Source organism: Chanos chanos, chromosome 7, assembly GCF_902362185.1.
Source record: "Chanos chanos chromosome 7, fChaCha1.1, whole genome shotgun sequence".
Classification (NCBI taxonomy): Eukaryota; Metazoa; Chordata; class Actinopteri; order Gonorynchiformes; family Chanidae; genus Chanos; species Chanos chanos.
Genome location: NC_044501.1, coordinates 24,506,413 through 24,531,225, shown reverse-complemented (window position 1 = coordinate 24,531,225; position 24,813 = coordinate 24,506,413). Strand labels below are relative to the sequence as shown.

The 24,813-nt window shown below is 40.5% G+C and overlaps 1 protein-coding gene across 2 annotated transcripts in view; it reads right to left on the bottom strand.

The window, feature by feature from the left end:
- Positions 1–24,331, bottom strand: part of kdm3b (lysine (K)-specific demethylase 3B) — a 37,439-nt gene extending 13,108 nt beyond the window's left edge. For both annotated transcript variants that reach the window (XM_030779729.1, XM_030779730.1), the window contains exons 1-15: positions 23,934–24,331; positions 22,459–22,626; positions 22,120–22,233; positions 20,957–21,062; positions 16,680–16,804; positions 16,455–16,523; positions 13,152–13,922; positions 11,396–12,764; positions 7,314–7,521; positions 6,466–6,680; positions 6,082–6,234; positions 5,772–5,879; positions 5,087–5,214; positions 4,275–4,554; positions 3,655–3,911 (exon numbers count right to left, since the gene is read on the bottom strand). In XM_030779729.1, the coding sequence (XP_030635589.1) occupies positions 3,655–3,911; positions 4,275–4,554; positions 5,087–5,214; positions 5,772–5,879; positions 6,082–6,234; positions 6,466–6,680; positions 7,314–7,521; positions 11,396–12,764; positions 13,152–13,922; positions 16,455–16,523; positions 16,680–16,804; positions 20,957–21,062; positions 22,120–22,233; positions 22,459–22,626; positions 23,934–24,086 (4,224 nt within the window). In that variant the 5' untranslated portion in view covers positions 24,087–24,331. The remainder of the gene's footprint in view (positions 1–3,654; positions 3,912–4,274; positions 4,555–5,086; positions 5,215–5,771; positions 5,880–6,081; positions 6,235–6,465; positions 6,681–7,313; positions 7,522–11,395; positions 12,765–13,151; positions 13,923–16,454; positions 16,524–16,679; positions 16,805–20,956; positions 21,063–22,119; positions 22,234–22,458; positions 22,627–23,933) is intronic.
- Between the last annotated feature and the right edge of the window lie 482 nt (positions 24,332–24,813).

Sequence of the window (24,813 nt, the reverse complement as noted above, 5' to 3'; positions counted from 1 at the left end):
CAGCAAAGCACAGGCCCTTGTTATCACAGGAAAACAGTTGTTTTCTCAAGATCTCGAATTAACTTTAATTATCTCGAGGAAACAAAGTTTCGTTATTTCATGATAATGACATAAATAAGATCTTGAGAAAACAAAGAAAAATAACACATTATCATGAGAAAACAGAATCTAAATTAAATGTAAATTCATGGCATCTTAGGGCTTCTGTATTTGAAACTATAGCAGTAATTAAAATTATCACAAAACAAAAAGGTGGTTTGTACACTGTGCAAAGTTTCGATGGCATAACACAGCGGCACTATCACTATACACGAGCACCTGAATAGAAAACACACAGGCGCTTTAGATGATGTACCATCAGAAAAGGCAAAACCAGGCAAAGGCAAATGAAATGGTCAATTTGATTTTTGGAGGAAAATGAATCGTTTAGATTAATCGACTAATCTGTAAAATGGTCGATTGATTAATCAATAGGAAAATAGTCGTTTGTGGCAGCCCTAACCTATTTATTGTATAAACCTTTTCAAAGGTCCAGCAATTGAACTATCCTATTTTATTACTATTAAGTAGTCTATTCTTAAAAAGTATTGATTTCTGTGTGAAAGACTACGTTTTGGCAAATGCCACCTGCATATGTAGCCACACTGAATAAGTCCAGAGAGCCTGGGGGCAGCTCTACGGAGATAGAAATGAATTGAGGGACATTATGACATTAATTTTTATTCATTTAAAAAGCAGTCTTTTCATTTCTATCCAGGTGGTTTCGTTTCCCAAGTTATGGTTAAGTTGAGCCGCACAATTTCGTCAAGATTAAAGATCACACAGCACTTAGGATGGTAAGACTCACCGATGTGCGTTGGTTTTAATGTTACAGATGCATCTACATCGATACGTGACCCCTGGATCGATCTAAATGTATCATGAACTTGTCGATAGCCTGATTCTAAAGTTACGAATCAGTTGACTGAAGCTTTGCTGCTATTTCTACTTTAGTATAAACTAAGCTGCTGCAGAAGACTCGTTGATCTAACGATATAAGTCATGTTACTTTCAAAATAACAATGACCGCCTCTCACTCACTAATAAATGTGCACAGCGTCTCACATTAACCTTTTACCTTTTGCAAGAGTAACATTAGCATTGCTTGCGAGGTACAAAAAGAGCAATATGTCCAAAAATGGCAACACGGTTTATAGTGCACCATCAAATCTAAAATCAAAAGTTTGGAAGACATTTGGATTCTACAAGAAGGAGGGAAAATTGGACAAAACTCTGGCCATTTGTTCTGGTCTGTTTGTTCATACAGTAAGTCTTTTTTGTCTGACTGTGCCTACTGGAAAAGTAATAAACACAGTGACATGAAATTCTGAAATGACACATTTGTCTTCCATATTTTCCCATGCCATAAAGTAACAAAAATACTTGGGATTCCATGGTCTTCTATGAAATATATCTATTTCACTTTTATGGATTTGGCTTATTTTAATTTACAATGGAAAATGACTGTCTAAATTAAACAAATGTTAAGAACTGTATCAGATTGCATCATATTGCATCGCAGCGAATCTTTCCATATTAAAATGTATCGTCCCTGAATTGTATCTTAGCCCATGTATCTAGATAACTATCAGGTCATCTTATAAGGGAGAGATGCACAACCCTACACAGCACTACAATATTTCATCCCTTCCAACAAACTTTTAAAGTTTAACACTTCAACATTTGGCATGCATATCGCTGGAACAAGTACAGCTTCTGACTTATCTGACTGGTTGATACTACAACTCAATGAACCTGATTAATGTTTGATGGAATTTAATAATATTGTTAATACTAATTATTGTTTTGTAATATTTAATAATGATGTTAAACTGATACAACTGATTAATACATCGAGTAACATTCAATGGTAATTTTGAGAACACTGCTTGGGTCTGAGAGTCACTAATCAAAAATATCACTAGTGAACAGTATCAAGTTATGTTCCCTCTTTCTGTCTTCAATACCCTTAATATTGGAATCTGGAGTCTGCTACTAAGAAATATTTTTCCAGCCGAGTGGTAAAATGCTAGTACTGTGGTACTTTCTAGATGGAATTTTCCAAAGTGTGAGAATATGTCAGTGTGACATAGTGCCATACAGTCTGTGAAACTGAATTCCGAGCTGTTCTAAATCCCCACACATCCTGTTAAAAGCATAGGGAGTGATGGCAGAGAAAATCTCCCTGCCTGAACTACGCACTAATTTGGTCCACCTGTATTTTTCAAAAAGGTTTTTAGAGAGCATGCACTAGGGCTGAACGATTAATCGGTTTCAAATCGAAACTATGCGATTAGCAAATCACAAAAGGCCGCGATTTAGGATATACATTATGCAGCGCTTCTGACCCAGGGTTTAAACTGTCGTATCAATGGTTTTACAAATTCATGCCGTTCTCGTTGTGTGATAGTCATGCTCACCAATCAGAAGTGACCCAAGGCGACTGCGTATACGACAACTAACAACAAACACGTGAAACCCAAGGAAAATGTTACATTATGGTGCTGAAAAATGGCCTCTGCTGAGCCAGAAGCAACGTTGGGAATTTTTTTTTTTTTTAATTTTTTAGAATTATTATTACTTTATTTACGAAACTTAACATAGTCATGGCTTTTGTGATAACATAGAACGATCAAACACAGAACAGTTAATTAAGTAAGGGATAATGTACAGCGGGCCAGTCATTATTGCAAAATCATGGGTAATTCGCATCGGGGTCCTGCATCACGATGTTGGAGTTTATTGCGCAACAACGACCAGCTCGCCGTATATTATCGCGCTCATTTCACGGCTGCTTACTAAAGAAATCAATAATTTTACACAAAATATAGATTTAAAAATTATTTTATTGCTTCCACTGAAAAAAAAAAATAGTCTGTTAGTGATCAGAACTGTGTCCATAGCAACAGTCTGTTATTCATAGCAGCCGTCTGGTAATCAGAAATAACAGACCATAGAATGCCGTAACTGACCAATCAGAACCGAGTATTCAACAAAGCCATGTAATAAAAAAAATGTAATAAACAGGCCTACATGTTGGAAGCAATATCTTTAAGTTCTCATCCTTGCACTAGAATATAGAGCAGTTAATATTTTGATAGAACTCTCATGTGGTAATGCTCCATCTCATGTTTTAAATCTAGTACACAGTGAATACTGAACTGAAGCTTGACTTTAAAAAATTATATTGCAAATCAAATCGCAACTGCAATATCTGTCAGAAAAATCGTAATTAGATATTTTCCCCAAATTGTGCAGCCTTAGCATGCACAAAAAAGTCCCTCTTCACAATTCTGAGCACAAAGCTCTGCAGAAAGTTACTTTTAGCTTACACTCTCTGCACTCAAATAATCTCTTATGGATAGATATTCACATTTATTTAGTAATGCAGACACACACATATGTATATACATATGTATGTATGTATGTATATACATATGTATGTATGTATGTATGTATGTATATATATATATATATATATATATATATATATATATATATATATATATATATATATATATATATATATATATATATATATATATATATTATACACACACACACATCTATATCTATATGTCACAGTTATGCTGCATATTTAAAATGAGACCTTACCCCAGCTGAAGAGGAGAAAACAGAAGGGAAGGGGACTCCACCTTCTGTGGGGCCCTGGGGCAGTTTGCCAGGGCCAGAGTTTAGCAGGTCCCTAAGGCTTGTGCCTTCTGACTTTGGCTGGGCAGGGCCAGAGCCCAGCAAGAGGCTATTGAAAAGTTTGGGGCTGGTGCTGGCGGGCTTGGACAGGGAACTGAGAGAGTCCACACCAAACGGGTTGCGAGGGTCTCGGCCAATCATGGAGCGCAGCGAGCTGGAGTCTGAGAGAGAGAGGGAGGACCAATGAAAGGGTGTCTCTATGCAGCCTATCGATTACTGATATAGCTTACTGATATAGATTAACAATAAATCATTGATTAATTTGAAACAAAATTATTTAACAGACGGTTGTTCTTGGTCAAGAAGGAAACGCAACACCGCCCTGTTTGGGAAATATTTTCACAATCAAGTGAGAATATCTTAGTATTATGTTATTTTCTATATGAAATAAACACAATTTTCAAACAGTGTGAGAAAATGCTATATTGGGGTACTACATGGTTTTCTCAAACAGAGACAAAAACAGTATAGCTTGAGTTCAGATATTCAGGTCAGAATAATGTTAACGTTTGCCCTGTACTGACCTCTTGTCTCCTCTTTAGCCTTCTGTGTGGCCAGGTCAGCCAGCCAGTGTAAGGCAGAGGAGAGGCTACCCTCTGCACTAATGCGGCGTGGGTCTTTGTTTCCACATGTGTGGGAGCTTGTTGTAGGAGCACTGACATTGGCAGTACTCATCACAGCTGAGTCAGTGTTGCCTGCCTCTGTCCCTTGCTCCATTTTGATTGACGTCATCGTTGTGGTATCTCCATCAGGACGAGGTGTGGCTGAACCCGCAGTGCTCCCTGTGCCTGAGGCTGCACCTGTCTACAACAGGTGAGAAATGGAATTTTCTTCAGTAGACCCTCCCCCCCCCCCCAAAAAAGCTTACAGAACGTCCCATCTCTCACACAGACACACATTTCTGATTTTAGTTCAGAATCTCACTACTTCATCTAACCACTGAATTAAAAGCACTTTCCACAAAATCTTACATAATCCAGTTATGTCCACTGATAATCTAAAGGGCCCATTTATTATGCTTTCAGTACATGCACAGAGTATATGATCACCTGTGACTGGTGAAGGTAGCATATGAACCACAGACATTACCTCTAACGTATGTTTTCATGTGAGTACAACACACATCAATCTGATTAAACAAGCTTACAATAAGCAACCTCCTAATTAGCTGAATATGTTCTACCAGAAACAAAGGTTCTGTGAAATATGGGCATGTTGTCCATCTCTCTCCCAAATAAATGTTGGCAAGAACATGCAGATTTACATCAAAACAATTCTTTTGGTATCTTTGGTAACTTTTGGTATGCTTGACATGTGACCTGAGTCACTATTATACCTGTGACAGGCCGTTCGCAGCAGTGGTTCGTACCACAGGTTTGTTGTGCCGACTAGCACAGGGACAGTTAGCCTTGATTCCCCATTTGCCTCGCGCTGCGTGTACCATGTCTCCAATATTGTACAGTGCTGAGGAGGGAAAAAAACAGGACAGTCATCGGCTGTGGTTCAGTGGTTAGAGGGCAGAGCTCTCCTGTTTACATCTTGGTTTCAACTCCAGAGTGGAGATCCAACACCATAACTCTTGGTTTGGTTTGTGTTCTGCCAGGCTTGGAAGTCCCTTTGGATAAAAGTTTCTGCTAAATGAATAAATTCAGATGTCATTGTAGAATGGTATAAATCGCAGCATCACAGATGAAAGCAATAAGGACTTAAATATGCTCCTAAAATGCATATTAAGAGCAATCCAAACATTTGCATTAAATGGTTAATGGTCTAAAGGATTCCAGGACAAGTGTCACTGAACAAGAAAAGTTGGTAATCCAAAGAGACTGGGTGAAGTGTAAGATGTATGTCCATAATGTATTGAAATGTCTGTTCATAATTATGAGGAGAACATGGGGTTGGAAAAGGGTGAAGGACAGTACTGAGAACGCTGATGGGATGAGCAAGGACTGTGGGTTCACTTCACTGGGGTTACTGCTATTACGGTTGAAAATGTTTCATATTCAGACAGTTGTTCATACCTGTGCCTGGAATAATCTGTGTTGGCATGAGGTTCTGGGGTTCATGGGGTTGTCCCTTTGCACACTTCAGCCATGAGAAGACTTCATCCTCAGGCCCTTCATCTGCTTCTATAACACAGAGACAGACACACATTCAGAAAGAAAGGAATGTCAGACAACCTGCAACTTACCTTACGGTAAGCAACATAAAAATCAAAGTCGCAGTCAAAATACCACCTACAGGACAGGTACTGGAGCTCCTTGTTTGACATAATAAGATACTGAGATAGGGACAAATGGCACTCACTGTTCTTCCACACATCACCCATACCTTCAGGTGGTCTAGTCCTCCGCAGCCTGTAACAGTCCAGGCAGACACCGAAGCCACACTTACGACACACCCAGTGGATGTTGAAGAGTGTCGTCTCACACACGTCGCACATTTCTCTCACTCCCCTGACTGCTCGCTTCCACGCCACTTTCTCTACAATAGAGAAATATTCATCAGTCAACCCTGACATTACCTGGTCTTAAAGCCCTGCATGCCTCCGCATGACCACGGGAGGCTCCTTTCTGACGTGTGAAACGCTCTAACTTTCAAATTACAATGGTACAACAGACTACAGAGAGAGGTGCTCATTAGGTAATCATTTTACAAACAACTACACACATTTGAGTACAGTTTACCAAACACAAGAGGGATGGGATCACTTACGGTGAGGCTCCACCATCATCATTGCCTCTTTCTCAGACATTACCAGCTGGCAGAACTGGTCTCCCACATTGGCCAGGATGTACTTGGAGGTGTCCAGGTCAAGGCCCTCCTGCACAGCAGGAGAGGGCAACCACAGACCCATGGCCATGTTATCACTGTGCTGAGGACTCAGAAAGCCCTCCACACGCAACACGCCTTTCCTTGTGAATGCTAGTCTGTGAAGGAAAGGAGTGTTAGGATTGAAGCATAGAAAGAAATACAGCGATGATAAAATTGCTAATTAAGGGGAGGCAACATATTTCAGTGCTTTTCTGCCCATCTGAGATTGCCCCTGCCCCTGATCACAAGAAACAGTAATGTTTAATCGCATTTCCAGGAAAGTGCAGTAAAGAGCTGTAGAAGTTGTGCTGTAAGCAAGACTTGGAGATAAAGGTTATTATTATCACCATTATTATTACTATAATTATTATTATTGTTTGTTTTTCTGATTAATACATCAGAAGGATCTACTTACACACGAAACCTTCCTGCATTGTTTCATGTCCTCCCCCATAAACAAGCTATTTTTGTCCATTGACTGGATATTCTTTGTATTGCCATTCTTGATGAATTTTAGACACAGTTTGCATGAAAGGCATGGGAGAGCAGCCATTTCTCTGACACTGAATCCTGTCTCAAGCGCCCATGCCCACAAAACCGCTGGTCGACTTATTTTACACTGTGAGCCACATCTACAAACTCACTGTCTTTGGCCAAACGCCCTGAACTGGCTGATGAAACTAATAAAGTGGTAGTAAGAAACAAAATTCAACACTTGTTGTACGTCTTAATGTAATATGCAAACACACCTCCGAAAGTGGAAAAATCGGCAAGCTACATTGGGGTCATCTTCATCAGGATCTTGCTCACGGGACTTCCTGTAGCGCTCCAGGCGGCACTCTCGGCACTTGTGCAGATGAGGAGCCACGTTAATGCACGAGCCGTCCTGCAGAAACGGCTCCCCAGACTGTTTCAAACGCCGCACCTTCGTCACATCCTTCAGCACCGACTGACCCACTGTCACACAGAGGAAAGAGCTAGTGTTTCATCACGCCTTTACACATCACATAATTACAAAATGTAAGAAAACCCCTACACTTGTCATCCAAAGTTAAGCAGAAAAACAAGATATTAGTTCCTGCAAGTGCGCTCCATTTTTAAAATAATTAAACCACATGCAGTAAAGACAAACACCCATTATATCAATCTATGTAACAGCAAAGGTCTAGTTTAGATCTGAAATATTTGGAGATGGGCTAATAATAACAATAATAATAATAATAATAATAATAATAATATTTATTTAGAGCCCAATATCACTATTTATAGTCTCAAAGGGCTTTACATGTCTATAACAAAGTCAAATCAAAATTATATCATGCATAAGTTCGAGAAAATAGATAAGACTTTAGTCTTGTTTTAAAGCTATTGAGAGAGTTTGCTTCTCTAACTTCTTTAGGTAAACCATTCCAAAGGAAGGGAGAGCGGTAGGAAAAGGCTCGGTTGCCAGCGGACTTCTTTTTAACTCTTGGAATGACTAATAATCCAGAATCTTGAGAGCGCAGGGTGCGAGGTGGGTTATAGGGTGTAATTAAGCCAGACAGATAGGAAGGCGCAAGCCCATGTAAAATTTCATATGTTAATAAGAGGACCTTAAAATCTGCCCTTGCATGAATTGGGAGCCAATGAAGGGAAGCCAGGACAGGGGTAATGTGATCAAACTTCTTCGCTCGGGTCAGAATTCTAGCAGCAGCATTCTGGGCCAGCTGAAGACTATTGGTACTAGAGGCAGGCAGGCCAGAGTAAAGAACATTGCAGTAATCGAGGCGAGACGTGACGAATGCGTGAACAATGGTTTCTGCATCAGCCATACTTAGAAAGGACCTAATTTTAGCAATGTTACAGAGGTGATAAAAGGCAGTTTTGGTTGTGTTCTTGATATGAGTGACTAGCGAGAGACTAGAGTCAAAAATCACACCAAGGTTCTTAGCTGAAGAGTTTTGAGAGATGATGCAGTTGTCAAAATTTAGAGTTAGATCACTAAAAAGATGCTTATGCGTAGGGGGACCAATGACCAGCATTTCAGTCTTGCCTGCGTTAAGCATCAGGAAATTTGAAGACATCCAACCCTTAATAGCACAAAGACATGCCTCAAGGTTAGCCAATTCAGAGCGGTCATTATGCTGGATAGGTAAGAAAATCTGAGTATCGTCAGCATAACAATGGAAGTTAATGTTGTAACTACGAATAATGTCACCCAAAGGGAGCATGTAAATAGAGAACAGAAGAGGGCCAAGGACTGATCCCTGAGGAACACCATAGTTAAGCTTGTGGTAACGAATGCCAATTTGGTTTTCCAAGCGGTTTAACAATATAGTGTGATCGACCGTGTCAAATGCTGCACTCAGATCAAGCAGAATAAGAACAGAGGTAGCACCAGCATCCATGGCTAATAAAAGATCATTAGTTACTCTAGTAAGAGCAGTTTCAGTAGAGTGAAAACACCTGAAGCCTGACTGAAATATTTCAAACAGACTGTTAGAGGACATATGGGCTATCAGCTGAGCAGCTACAATTTTTTCAAGTATTTTAGAAAGAAAAGGGAGATTAGAGATTGGCCTATAATTATTTAAGGCTTCAGGGTCAAGATTTGGTTTAAGTAAAGGCTTGATCACGGCTGTTTTAAAAGAGGAGGGTACAATGCCAGATTTAAGTGACATATTTAGAGTGTTTAGGATTGTTGGGCCAAGAACCGAGAAAAGCTCCATATAAAGTTTAGCAGGTAGGGGATCAAGGAGGCAAGAAGCTGGTTTAGCAGAGTGCACCAATTTGGACAGCGCGTCTAGAGAGATAGGGTTAAATTGAGTTAAAGGCTGCACATCCTGAATAATCTTAGGCGCAGTAACAGAGAGCGTGCAGGCAGTCTGATTTGATAAATTAATTTGAATATTACGACGAATTAAGTCTGTTTTTTGCGAGAAAAATTCAACAAAATCGTTTGCGGTAAAAGGGCTAGATTTAGGGGAGTGATTCTGGGTAAGTTTAGATATTGTATCAAAAAGGAACCTAGGGTTATTTTTATTAACATTAATTATTTTCGAGTAATACGCAGATCTGGCTGCGTAGAGAGTGCATTTATAATCTATCAGGCTGTCGTGCCATGCAAGGCGAAAAACCTCTAGCTTGGTTGCCCGCCAATTTTGTTCCAATTTCCTACTCACCTGCTTCAGCGCGCAGGTTTCTTCATTAAACCAAGGTGTTAAGTGTTTACGTCTATTTTTTATAGTTAATGGTGCTACCATATCTAGTACATTACGAAGGGTAGAATTTATGCTGTCCGTCAAGTCGTTCAAAGATCTCTGCTGATCATTGAAAGAGTTGAGAGCAGTAGGAAGCAGATCAGCGAGCGCAGCAGTGGTGGAAGCATTAACGCGACGGCAGCTACGAACCGCGGGAGAGATAATTGGCGTCAATGGAAGAGTTACTTGGAAAGCAATAAGAAAATGGTCTGAGAGGGCAGCGGAGTAAGGAGAGACGATAACATGAGAGATATCTAGTCCGCGAGCTAGAATAAGATCTAAAGTGTTGCCACTGAGATGAGTTGGTTCGTGGACATATTGGTTAAAGCCAAAAGTGTCTATGATAGTTGTAAAAGCTTTATTAAGTGAATCAGAATTGTTATTGAATGTGAATATTAAAGTCCCCCAAGATCAGGATTTTATCCACTCTAGTAAGAATAACAGAGATAAATTCAGAAAACTCATCTAGAAATTGACTACAGGGCCCCGGGGCACGATAAAGCACTGCTATGAGAAAGGTTGAGGCAGTACCATATTGCTTCACAGAGAGCAACTCAAAAGAGTCAAAATTAGGTAAACTAAGGGTGTTAGGAGTAAATTTAGTATTATAGATTAGAGCTACACCCCCACCTTTCTTTGCTGCCCTAGCAGCACAGGAAAAGGAATAGTTAGGGGGTGAAGCTTCATTTAAAGGGAGAAAAACTTCTGGCTTTAACCAAGTTTCACACAAACCCATCATGTCAAGGCTAAGATCACTGATCATGTCACTAACAAGCAACGCATTAGGTGAAAGCGATCTGATATTGATAAAACCTAACTTCAGCGTAACCGGGCTTACAGTAATCATATCGGAGGAGGGAGTCAGTTGAATTGGAACTAAATTGCTACGAAATATGGTCTGTTTGACTCTAGACCGAAATGAGCTACGAGGGCGTGAAAGTACACTAATGGGAAAAATGTCACTACTAGCTATATACATAGTCATATTAGTCTTAACATTATGATGTTCATTACGATGAACATTATTCGTTAGAAGGATACTTAGAGGGCGACTGTTTTCTTGTTGTTTCTGTTGTCTCTGCCTGACCAGTGCTCCAGCTCTTTTGCCTCGCTTCCTTCTCCGTCTCCGTTTACAAGGTGTAGCAGGTAGGCTAAACAATTGAAATCTAAACAAATGGAAGTCCGCTGAATCCGTTGAACAATTTTTGGCTATAAAATGCGTATCGATTGTAGATCTGATGTTGATCAAAGTCTCCCTATCGTAGGTGATCATCACGTTCAAAATTATAGTGTTCTTGCATAAAATAGTATGAATAAATTAACGAAAAAGTTAAATTTAAGATAGAGCTCAGAGAACGACAGCCATCTTGACGGCGCGTTACCATGGAACCAACAACGACAACGTCTTTTACCTCATATATCCGAACATCATCACACCTTAAAGACAATGCTGCCAGCACCAGCACTTTATAATAACAGGGTTTGACCTTAAGCCTGGCAAATACACATTCAAACTCAGGAGTGAAGTAAAGATTCAACACCAATAAAGGCAGATAATCTCCAACACATACGATGAAGTGAACTATGCTCACCTTTGAAGGGTTTGTTGCGAGGACGGCTCTTGGAAGCTGCCTGGTTCTTGCCTTTCTGTAATAAAACCCCTTTCTCAACAGAATTCTGGATCCCCGGCTTTTGGCTCTGCTCTGGAGTCTCCTCCACCTCACTCAGATCAGACAGGTCACTGTTTGTGCTAGAGTCTGAATCTCTCTTGGATGGCAGACTCCGGTCCTCCAGGGCAAATTTCTGCGATGTCTGATCAAAAGTCAACTGATGACCCTTGCCCTCTGCAATTTCCCCCAGGGCTACACCTCCATCTGACTCTGAGCCCTCATTGGTGGGTGTGGGTGCCTGCTGCACCTTTTGTGGCAGTGAGCTGAAGGCAGTGGTGGTAGACTGGACAGAGGAAGTAGAAGCAGCACTAAACTGGGAGGATAAGATTCCCTTGGGTGGCTCTGTCATGGTAAACAGGTTAGGTTCACTCTCAGATCTACAGGTGTCTGGGTTAAGCAGGCCTACGCTGCCCAAGGAATGAGGAACAGATGCTGAGGAATCAACACAGGGAGCGGAGGAGCGAGGCTGCTGATTGGACAATACACTAAATGGGCTATGTGAAACCGCTCCTCCACAAGCAAGGAAAGGATTCCCAGTTTCTTTTGAAGCCAGTAAGAAAAGGTTCTCATGGGTTTCTGCAGCTTTGTTTCCAGACAGAACACCAGTCAGCCCACCAACTACATTAGCACTATTAGACTGTCGAATTCCACTGCTTCCACAACTCAGTGCACTGGATCCTTGAGCAAGTGGTGTGTCAAGACCCACCAGTCCTGAAGTAGAGATTGAATTTTCCCCAGACACTTTGACAGGACTGCCACTCACACCTGCAGGGAAGACATTTGAGAGCTTGGCAAGCCCATCTCCTACTGCTCCAAAGGGTTTGTTCAGCATTACCCCACTGCCTGCAAATTGAGTATCAGGCACTTTGGAATGATCTTTCAAAGGCGCAATTCCACCAACAGAGGTTGAGCCGAAAAGCCCTGCAGATGCAGGGGACACTGTTCCCTTTTTGAGGGCTTCAGATGGAGCACCAGATTTAAACAGAGTGGGCTGCTCCTTGCCCAGGTTCTCAGACAGGGAAGTGAAATAATTTCTGTCCTTTACCTGGCCTTGTGTGATGTTTGAGCTTTGAGTCTGTTTCTGAGCCATGCATTGGAAGAAGATATTCGGTGAGGGCTCAACATCTTGCTGCTGTGGATCTTTTGAGGCTGCAAAGGAAAAGCCAAAGGGTCGGCTCTCCTGGGAAGATCCGTTTGTCTGTGCAGATACGTCTCCAAAAACTGACCCGCAGGACTGCTTAGGCTGAGGAGGGCAGAGGCCTGCACTTGCATGGACGGGCACCTTCGTGTTCTGGGGGGGGAAAAAAAGTTGCATTATTTCTGTAAGCATTCCACAGGAGTCTGTTAACAAGAGGTATGTTTCAATACTCGTGAGAATTCTCACTTTGGTGTGGATTCCAAAATCTGTTTTCACAAAGTAGGATCAGGAAAATATGTTCAACAGAGATGTCAAGAACAATGTTCCCCTGATCTGAAAATTAACAGATCAGCTATTCTTTTCCTTCTTTACCACCAGACTGCTGCACAATAGCAATATTTAATTGTTGCTGCTATACATACAAGTTTCATTTCACAATTCTAACTCGTCCTGGGAATGATATTTATGATTATTGACAGAAAAATCAATACAACTTTTTTTGTAAAGCAACAGAGGTCTCCTGCCATAGGGTATACATACTGCAAGCTCCTTCTTTTGGTGATTAACCTCTGTTTGGCCCGCTCCCAGAGCAGATCTCCAGCCAGGAGGCTTCTGAACTAAGCCAAGGGGTGTTGATAGGACCACGCTAGGAGCACTGCCCTGGGAGGAGGAGATGGTGACAGGACCTGGAGACACCAAGGCAGCAGTTTTTGAGTATGTGGAGAGAACCACTTCTTCTTTCTCAGGCACTGGAGCGGTAAGGTTGGGTTTGGGAGCGGCAACTCCTTGGACTAGACTGGGCATTTGCCCTAGGGAGGGGAAACTGGATGAAAACAGTGAAGGTGCAGGTTTCAGAGGTGGTGGAGTTGGGGTGGGTGTAGAGGGAGCTGTTGATTCTGCAGAACCTGTCTTGCCTTGGATTATAGTGGCACCATTCTCTTTCACATAATTGGCAAATCGTATGTTAGACTGGTCATGCTGGGAGCGAGTATTGTTCGGAGAGACATGGTTGGTGTGTGAAGCCACCTCCGGAATACTAGCGCTGCTCACCCTCCCTCCCCTATCCGCTTCCTCCTCTACCTCCATTCTCCCCACCACTGTGACTTCCCCAGTCCATGTTCCCAACCCTTCATCAGAGCTCTTATTGGAACCATTCCTGTTCTGTCCATCGCAAGTGCTATCTCTGTCTCCTTTGAAGCGCTTCAGAGTCACATCATGCTCTCCCTCAGAGCTGGTTCGGCGTCGGCGTCCACTTTCACCTTTCTCCGCATCACTCTCCTTCCTACATCGACTTAGTTTTCCACCCTGTCCCTGTGTGAACAACAGAAGCCAAAACCAATGGATCAACCAATTAAAAGTCCTTAAAGTGACCAAACAACAAACAAATGCACTCAAAAGCTTTATAGTATTGCCTTTCTGTCGCTCTTCCAGATTAAATTTCTGACTGAAGGAAATACAGAGGTAAAACACATTAATTAATACTTTCAGCTATAAAATCAATTAAGTTAGTATTACTGTTTCAAATTTTAATTAGCATTAAAACCGTGGTTGATTAACGCGGTGATCAACTGCCCTGAAAAACTCACGTAAAATACTGTCCAGCATCAACCAAAGTTAGCAACAGTCTCTCAGATGCAGGCGAAACACGTAACATGGGTTTGTTTTGTGTCAGTGAAAACATGGCAGAAGGCAGTGGTAGTGCTCTGGAGCTTTTTCAGCTTTTTGTGTCCACATTAAGCTGGGTAAATCTGAAAACGTATATTTTATGTAAAAACGCTTCTCTGTACACACTATCGTTTTCGCACTGTTTTCCAAAAGCCACTGTTTCGCACTGTTTTCCAAAAGCTTCCAAAAGCGTCCACGCCACAACACTGAAACACCTTAGTGTTTGTTGTTACGCCACTGACTGTATTTCGCCCCTCATGTTTGTTTTGATATCTGGAGCACACACTCTTACCTGTGTCATGGCAACCATATATCATCGTTTATGAAACTCTCCATTTTCCCTGTCCACATCACAATGCGAACCTGGCGCCTTTATGCACTTCAGAGAGCGTTTTCGAAAGGTATCATTTTCGGTGGTGGAAAACCCTGTTTAGGTTGTGTCTGCACAACAACGGAATATTTTGAAAACGGCGTTTTTCCTTTGCGTTTTCAAAAACTTTCGCATCCATATGAGAACTAGTGTAAACTAAAGTACTCTAGTGTGGACAGAAGGGCTAAACCAGGTTAGTGTGGACAGAGAGGATACAATGTGTTGACATTACATGCTTTCTATTACTGAGACTGATTTACTTAGATTATTATAACATTGCGCTTGATTTGCATGCTTAGTATCCTCACTCAGAAATTCACGTCTTCCTTACAAGCTCATTTAAGCAACTGGAGGCATGCATGGGAATGATGGACCAGGTAGCTTAACTTTTGCATTTAAAAGCACATATCTGCACTTCATGCAGACAAGACTAAGGAAATGATTGTTGACCCAAGAAGGAGGGGGGAGCTGCACACACCACTGCACATAGGTGAGACAGAGGTGGAGAGGGTGAAAACCTTCAAATTCCTCAGCGTACATATCAGTGAGGATCTCTCCTGGTCTTACAACACACAGCACATCATAAGGAAGTCCCAGCAACTACTGTGCTTTCTAAGAAGGCTGAGGAACTTTGGCATGCCAGCCAAAATTCTCGGCAGCTTGTACAGAAGTACGATCGAGAGTGTTCTTACCAGCTCCATCACAGTCTGGTATGGAAACTGTACTGCTCAGGACAGGAAGGCTCTCCAGCGCGTGATTAAAACTGCCCAGTCCATTTCAGGAGCAGCCTTCCCCCTGCTGCAGGACACTTACAACACCAGGGTCATCAGGAGGGCCCACATCATCAGGGACAGTACACATCCCCATCAGGCAAGCGCTACAGAAGTGTGAAGTCCAGGACATCAAGACTGACAAACAGCTTCTACCCACAGGCAATCAGGCTTGTGAGTGACTCTTTCACACATGGCCCCTTCCAACCTCTTTGACTGGAGGATCACTGACTGACACGCACACATTACTTAACGAGCACTACTCAACTTCGCACACACAACACAGCTGTTATTACTGCTGTCCCACTATTGTCATCTTGCAATAATGCACAGTGCACTTTTTGACCGCTGCTCTCTGCACATGTAACTGCAACATAGCACATTCACTGTAACAACTGTACATGTAACTTTAATGCTAATACTCCAATTACAAAGTTACCTGTCATAGATCTATCTCAATTATTATCTTCTCTTGTCTTCCTTAAGATTTTTATTTATATATCATTTTTTATTCATACTTGTCGGGTAACGGAGGATTAGCAAAGAAAGAATCTCATTGTACAGTCTAACTGCCTATTTTGCTGTGCACATGACTATAAAACTCTTGAATCTTGATTTTAGAGTGTTTTTGTAGCCTGGAAAAGTAATGTCATCTATAAAAGACCAAGTAGACTATTGTACGTTAGTTCATGTCAACAGACAGAACAGCTGTAGGACAGCCTATCTTTCTTCTGATGTCGGTATTTAGCGACAATAACAGTAATAGGCCTATTATTTTAATGTTTATCCAAACAAAAAGTACATAGTGCTGCTAATTGTTTTGTGGTTTTCAATATAAAACTTGGTGAAATGATCTCAGTTTGTGTATGAGCACTTTTTCAACATTTTCAGCACATTTTAACAATACCACGATAATACTGTTCACCGTGATAATTCTGGTCACTGTAATCGTGATATTAAATTTTCATACCTAGGTGTGACACCATATCACCATCATTAAGGAAGTATAGAAGGGCACTGAAGCAGATCCCAACGTACCTCATCTATGTCATCCTCAGCAAGCATTACATGGATCACTCTTGGATCTACTTCTTGTGTCTCCTCATTCTGTAAAGAACAAAGCCATACTGAGTAGGAAACTCTATATCTGGAATGCTGTAATGCATAGTGATCAGATATTTATGAGAAAGTGTACGTGAGGCCAAACAACCAATCACAGTACAATTCTACAAACTGACATTCCAAGGTATTCAAGGCACTGACCTGGTCCAGTGTAATCTCCATGATGTGAGACACAGGATCATGCTGAGAAACAAGACCAAATGCCCAAGGCTCCTCGAACTCTGGCTGGTATACCTGTACCCTCCGTCCTTGAATGGTGTACGATCCTTACCAACAAACAAATCGTGTTATTAACTCACAGTTGACACTGGATTTCTGCAGTACCTCACCAATGTTACCCATGTGCCTAAATCTGTGATGCAAACAAATTTGAACACTTTCTGATTTTGGCAATGGCCTTGATATTTCATAGCAGGGTCAGAGGCATACACCTGAGGAACACTGCAGTTCACAGAACTGACACCTCCTACCTTTCAGTAACAGATTACTTCTTTCTTCACATGTACACTTTTTGAAACACCAACAATATTTTCACTTATTCCTCATTATTTTACATCAGAAGATAAATAGAGTCTAAATTCACTGGTAAGATTTCATGAAGAACAATCTGTCTTCAAGAATATCAGCAACTGGTTCAACATTACTCACAAAACATTTTACAATAATTTTTTATATCACATTGTAACACAGAAAAATCTTCCAAATAAAACTGCCCAGCAATTTCCCTTTGTGATGCAGCCTTGGATCATGTTAGCACTGAACCATTTTGCTTGTCCAGGACGAACACTGTCCATAGGACATATTTAATTAGCCCAAGTGGATGAGTAAAATATGGACTAATTATGCCAACAAGGGGACATGGGTTTCTTTGCCTGCTCAGGAGCTCATCAGCATCTATTCCAGCTAAAGAAGTCTTGAGTCGTAACCAGAGCTCCATCGCGTCCAAGCACTGCCAATTTCTATTTGTATGCTAAAAATGGAATTTTTACCGCCTTCCTTTTTTCTTATGACTATGAGAGTTTGAGGAATTCTCTAATTACTAGGTAATCACTAGGAAGTTATGCAAGTTGGCTATTCATTTGTAACAAAGACACAGGTCAGGCAAAGGCTAGTTGAATACCAACAGAAACCTGAGAATTTTTTTTTATGCATACAAGCCACAACAAAGACAAGTAATCTTTTGACAGTAATCAATATTTCATGATTTAAAAAACAAACAAACAAAAAAACTATCGGCTCTCAAACACTTCTGGGCAGTGCATCAATGACCAAGAGAAATGGTTCAAAGTTAATACTCTTTTAAAGGTGATCTCCATTTTGATTCAAGTCAAATGGCATAAAATTTTCATATCAAGTTGCAATACACTGAGAACACAACAACAGCACAAACTATTATCAGTCTAAAGACTATGCATTGTGTGAAGTACATCCGAAATATATTTTGGGCTTACTTGTACTGCATATTAACGATAAAAGATCTGTCTGGATTCATTAATAATCCTGGGATCTGTCTGCATTCATTAATAATCCTGGGATTGCAGGATTACTTCACGTATTGTCTGAAATGAATGATTGGCCCCTCCCACAGTTGTCACCACTGGGTCCTCTACCTTACTAAAGTAACTGAAATAATAATAGCACTGGAATTGGTTCAGTGAAGCCATTATAGTAAAAATTTCTCTTAGAAGCCTTACATGTCTTTTTGTTGATCTTCAATTAAATGCTTTACAATGCTCATATACCATCATTATGACTACATAGTAAAATCAACTCTTTAAGACTTAATTTTAATCCTGTAAGTGTGAGTTGATAAATAGAGCACAAGCCCCTTTGATTCCAAGAGAGTAACAAGCTAGGCTGAAACTATGCCACAAGAAACAGTCAACCATTCAGAGTTCCAATTTTTTCAGTGAGGAGCTTTCTACCATGCTGCCGGCATGAGAAGAGATCTGCAGATATCTCAAGGTGAGTTAAAATCCATTGTGTAAGTTCAAGGTTTATTTTTGAAAATTAACCACAGGGCATACAGTGCTTGTTGAAATGACAAAGATGAACACTACAAATTATGTTTAATATGTACAGGTGCTAGCTTCTTTTCACACCTAAAATAACACTAGCTCCCTAACTAGCTAGATATAGTAGCTAATTAAGGAAGGTGAGACCAATGAATATTTGTATTTCCAAAAAAAAAAAAAAAAAAAAAAGCAGGCTGCTTTTCTTGTGTAAATTGTCTTTCCATCTACAGTGTCTAGTTTGAACAGTCAGTTTTTCCTATGCTGATCTGCACATTTTTATTTTCCTCTAGAAATGCATTTTTAAAATTTTATTCCACTATATCATAAGAGGGGATGGATACACTTGGGGATGAAATCAATAACAGCCTCGGATGGTAGAGACGAGCTGCAGCACCTGCATCGTGCCCTTTCTGTTCATTACATGGAGTAGCTGAGTTTGTGAGGCAACCTAGTCTAACCTACCATTGTTTAATCATTTCTTATAACTGTTATATTTTAACGTTTTGACAGTCATGTCCTGTTGTGCTTGTGGTTGTACTAACAGACCCTCTGTGCAGAGTTCTTTGCAGTTACTTTTCATTAAGTCTAATGTTTTAGCATAAAATGGCCAATGTGATCCAATTAGTTCTTAGCCAGCGAGCTAACTCCTGTGATATTCAGATGAGTTATGACAAATTAATAAATTACAAGGGAAATAATCATGCTATTAGACAAGTCATTTAGATATAATTAATGATCAGCAATGCATTAGCAGGGAATAATTTAGCATTTAACAATTTTTCCCTATGTGTCTACCATGCTAAATGTGCAAAGTTTGGACAAAGTTTGGCATTGTAAACACAGCACTAGCGAAAAACAGACTGACATGTACTTGTTGGAGACTGGTATGATATGCTTTTCTGGAATTTTTGCTCTATGAGGGTAAAATGTCAGTATTCAAAGGACGGCTGTAGCCTAAGAATTCTTTAATGTCTGACATCTAGGGGTGTGTGATATGTATTGTTTAAGATAATATCTTAATTGTTGGTTTAACGATGTGCGAGCTGACATTATCGAGTATGTTACTCGCTTGGCAAAAAACAATCAAAAACATGCCCTCAGAGTCAACGCATTCACTGCGACATGTAGTCTAGCAGGATAGACTATTGTGTGTGCGCACTGAGAGTGCATGCAGTATGCTAGTATAGGTGTACATGGTCACCACACCACAAATTAAGCTAGTGTAGCTGCCTAAAATGCATGACTGAAGTTAAAAATGAGTGAACATACAGCACCAGGAGACAAAATACAGACATCACCAGCCTCATAATCTACATAGTTAGATTTCATTGCTAGATGTGGATCACGCTCACTTGTATGGAGGTGGTTTGGCTTTGCAAAGATGTCGGGAAACTGTCAGAAATTAAGGGGAAGTGTGTGTTTAAAATGCTCTCATTATAACAGCTTTTGTTGGTGTCTGTACAAATTTTTACAAAGTAAAACCTGTAGGCCACTTTGAGATAGTTCAGTTTTAAGTAAATAAATAAGACCTGTTTTCCTCCTTTACCTGTTAACATCATCAACAAAATCCTAGAAAATATCGAGATGTCATTTTTTGTCAATATCGCACACCCCTACTGACATCTTACTTCTTCAGAGTAATTTTAGGATTCAAATCTACCTATTATTTTCACTAGCTCCAGGGACATGTTCAATCGAAACATTAACTACTATCAATATTCTGCTTTGGTAATTATGCTTAGTTCATGTAGCAAACAACACATTTATGAACATATCATGAACTAGAAAAGATAGGCTTATCTTGTTCTCAAAATAATTCTGAAGCACAAAACCTTATTAAAACCAAACAATTAGATCTGAGGACCACTACAGAAGCCTGCTTTACTTTTAGGCTATTATTACAAATCCAGACTAGGGGAACTCAAATCAAATAAAAGCCTGTCAAAAACACAATTTTTGATGAGAAAATATTTTAATCCATCACTACGTTTAGACTATCACCTTTCACATGACAGCCAGTCTAGGTACTGCTAAAGATACAGAATGCAACCACAGCAGAGAGGCCTAATGCTCTGAAATACCTGCAGCATTATCTGAATTTTCTGCATTTGATAAAGGTGTCTTTGTTTTTGACCATCTAAATGGTTTGTCACTGCAGTAAACCATCTGTTAACCAGCATGGGCTCAGCTGCTGAAATGAGTCAATACTCAGACAAAACAGCACTGAGCAAGAGAAAGTGATGTCACTGAGTGTGTGAATCAGTCAGAACAACAAGACATGAAAATGCTCCTCAAAACTAAGTTTTTGTTTTGGTACTTAGAGAAACACAGACATGAAAAATTGCTGGCATCTAAATTCCAGAACAATTCCAGAATCACCCTTTGAAGTAAACTGGAGCTCACCTTTCCTCAGAATCTCCTGTAGTTCAGAGTCACTTTGCCAGCTGCTGACAGCAGCTTGTAGAGATGGGTGCTCCAGTAGAAGAGAGTGTCTTACATCTTTTTCAGTCTGAAGGAACAAATTAATATTGGGACAGTGAGAGTGACTCTTCATTTGGCACATGTGTATAGGGGTGGGAATTGCCACAGAGGCGATGATACGATACTATCACGATACTTGGGCCACGATGTGATATTATTGCGATTCTTTACATTTTACAATGCAGCAAGTATTGTGATTCTGAGAGACATTGTGATTTATTTCTCCCATAGCCTATATTATTAAAAAGCACTGTAAGTCATAAGGAAAATAACACACGATTCAATTCATCTCACTTGAATCTTCCCATTTAATTCTGCAACAGCTTCCTGCACACAACACATCTATCTCATGTTTCATGTATACAAAGCAATTGCACTGCCAGGTGTATAACACTACAGTACATATATAACCTATAATTGATAGCCATAATAAATGCCTATGTTTGTTACTCACTTATGTACTGTACTTTACATTCTATCGTTATTTTAATGTGAACTTTCCCTACTTACAAATAAAAAAAATTACGGTATAACAGTGTAGGCCTATGCTTCGACTTGGCAGCATCCAATCTTGTGTATCACACGTCTCTTGAGTGTTATAGCATTATCTCTGTTTAATTTTCTTTTGAAAATATCACCGCGATAATATAGTGTTCACGCAATGTCCAAATCACATAATGTCCTATTTCACAGAACGTATGGTGGACATTAAGCGACACATGACTGCAGTAGAAAACGGCATGCTGCCTGCCAAGCTCATTATTTGCTATATTCTGGAAGTCGAAATAAAGCCATGAGGGAAGTAATATTAATATAATTATAAATAATATTAATAAATAAATATTGATACTTGGCCCCACTGCATCGATATAATATCGTGCTGAAAAATATCACGATACTATACTATATCGATTTTTTCTCCCACCTCTTCATGTGTACAACAACAACACTCTGTAGCTTTAAAGCACATCCAAAACACAGGTAAAGACAGAAAATCTTAAACTTCAACAGAGCACAGTCCTCTAGCACATCAGCGTTTTACACTGGTTTTCAACACAGGTCTGAGTTTAATAGTACTGCCAAACCTCAAATCGCTGCAGTGAATTTCCATTTGGGAGAAACTCCAAAGTCCTGGTTCCAAAGAACTCCACAGGAACCAAGGATCCCAAACCTACACGATCAACAATTGGTTGGAACACCTGCAAATACAGCCCAAAAAAAACCCAGAAAGTATTTTCAGCAACAACTCCACTGCTGTCATGGAAACCAGCTCAAAAACATAACCAATGCAGACAGGGAACCAGGTTTGTTGTTCAAGTGTCCACAGTAAAGAGACAAACAGCTGGGTTTACATATTGTATTGACTGCCATTCTGGCGGTTTGATTCTGCTATTGTGCAATTCTGGTTCTGTGTTGGCACTCACCAACGCAGGCCAGAGTGCTGTGGGCACTCCTCCAGGGGCAGGAATGGGTGGGTCTCTGCAGGGGGCCCACACAATGGTGCTCTCCATTAGAACGGCTCTCACTTCATCCCCATATACCTGTACCCAGGAGCGCGGCCGCCAGGGGCACTCCTCAAACTCTAGGAATACCTGCAGACAGAAGGTATTTGAGAAAAAAAAAAATCCGTAAAAGAAATTTCAAAGGCTAGAGAGAGAAAGAAGAGAATGGCCAGCATAAAAGAGACAGACAGAAGACACAAGTGGGTGGACTACAGAAGGAAAATAGAGTCAATAAATGGGACTGATTCAACAGAGGACCCTGAAATCCAGTTTAAACAACAGTAAATCAGTCTGAATTCTCTTCTCTTCAAACAGAAAGCTTTCAAATGCAATGCGCAAACGTGTACTGATCATCAGACTGTACTGAACTCACTTTAATATCCCTAATTCTGTCCCATGGTTAAATATAGACATGGTAGAATGTTTGTTTCATGTGTGGATTTAGGGGAAAACACAAATGAAAGCTTCACCACACAGACAGAAAAGACAATTGCTCTACTAATGATGGAGCTGGAAAAATCTCTCTCTAGTAGCAAACCTGCTACTAGAGAGAGGATTTTGAGTAACAAAGACATTTTTACCAGGCACCCAAGAAGTCTTGACTAAATGTATGACAACTGTTGTATCAGGCTAACCAGCAAGATCAAAAGAAACATTACATATTTCTATACTTAAAGGTCACATGCACTAACGAAAGCTGTGTGATTCGATATAGCCCTGTAAATCTACGGTACTAGGACATTTTGTGCATGGCGTGTTTACATTGATTACGTCTCATGCACAAACAGTCTTAAAATGAAAAATTCTTGAAAGTTTTAAATGCATTTCCACAAACATGCTTTTTCCTCTTTTCCTCACTTTGTCAAACAGCAGCTCGACTAACGTTAACGGGTCACTTGGTAACATCTTGAAATCCGGACCGTGGAGCTTTGCGATATTCAGGAACAATGGACTACGTCACTACGTCGAATAATGTCGTTCTTTTATGAATTTATACATCAACGTTTTTTAGTAAGATAACGCAGATGATGCTTATGTTAACTTTGAAATGAACAGCTAGGCTTTTCCTTTGCATCGCTAGCACGCCAACTAGACAACTAGTGGGGCCTAACGTAACGCTACGTTAGCTACGGTAACCACACACCGGGACTGTCAGTCGCCAGCGTTTAGCTGTGTTAGCTAAATTAGCTATGTAGTTAACGTTTCTACAATTGCTGTTTTACGTTTAAGCACGTCCTGCAAATGTATGTATACCCTGACGGTCAAATTAAACAAATCTGACTCTCGTTCACATTGCCTGCATTTAGCTAGCATGTTGGCAGGCTACGTGTATTGTTTACTGTCATGAGACGACCGCGCTACTCCTGTTACTGTTGTTGTTCCAGCCCTCCACTCACCTCTACTCCAGGGCTTGCCAAACCAATCACGCTAACTGCTCGGACAGTTCCACGAAGCCAGGCGGCCTGGTCCGTCTCTTTGCCGACGCTTGGTCCCCCGTCATTGAGGAGAAATAGCAATCGTTTCCCGATCAGACCGAGAGAATCACCCATATTTAGCTACACAACCACCATGAAGAAGCAACTTCCTTACTAGGTGCCCCAAATGCACTTAGCAAGCAAAGCACAAGCTCTTTAAATATATAAAGGCCTACACGAAAAAGTCAAAGGTATAATGCAACACATGCACGTGAATTCACTGTCTGTGACAGCTTTCAGTGGAGACGCACAGACAGTTAAGGACACTCCTGAAAAGAAAATTGATCAATTGATCTTGCTGCGACTTCACACTCTGTCCGCCATTAAACTTCGCTACAATTAAACGCACTCCTCGTCTTGCAGGGCTGTAGCCCTCTTCTTCTTTAGTATTTTTACGGATAGTTTAGAGCGTCGCTACGTGCTATCCGCCACCTACTGTACTGGAGCTTGCCGGTGTCATGCATTTCCGTCGCTGGCTATAATTGAGCTAGTTTGGAAAATCAATTTGCCTTTCTGTTACCCTTTCATTTAATTATTAAACTGGCTTGAAAAATCCAATTTCAAGATTGTTTTTAAAATGTACTGCCTAATTTTTCTTGCAGAGAAAAGGACCGAGAAGGAAATATGTAATACGTTTGTAGTGGAAAGTCCAACGAGTTTACTCATTCACAGCACTATACTTATTGCTTGAGGCAGTCTAAAGATGGGGTCATATTGACATCATCAGCTGCAGATGTTGGAATGAAGTTGGAATCTTTGAACAGTGTGCCATCGTGAGTCCATTATGTAAATGTTTCATGGT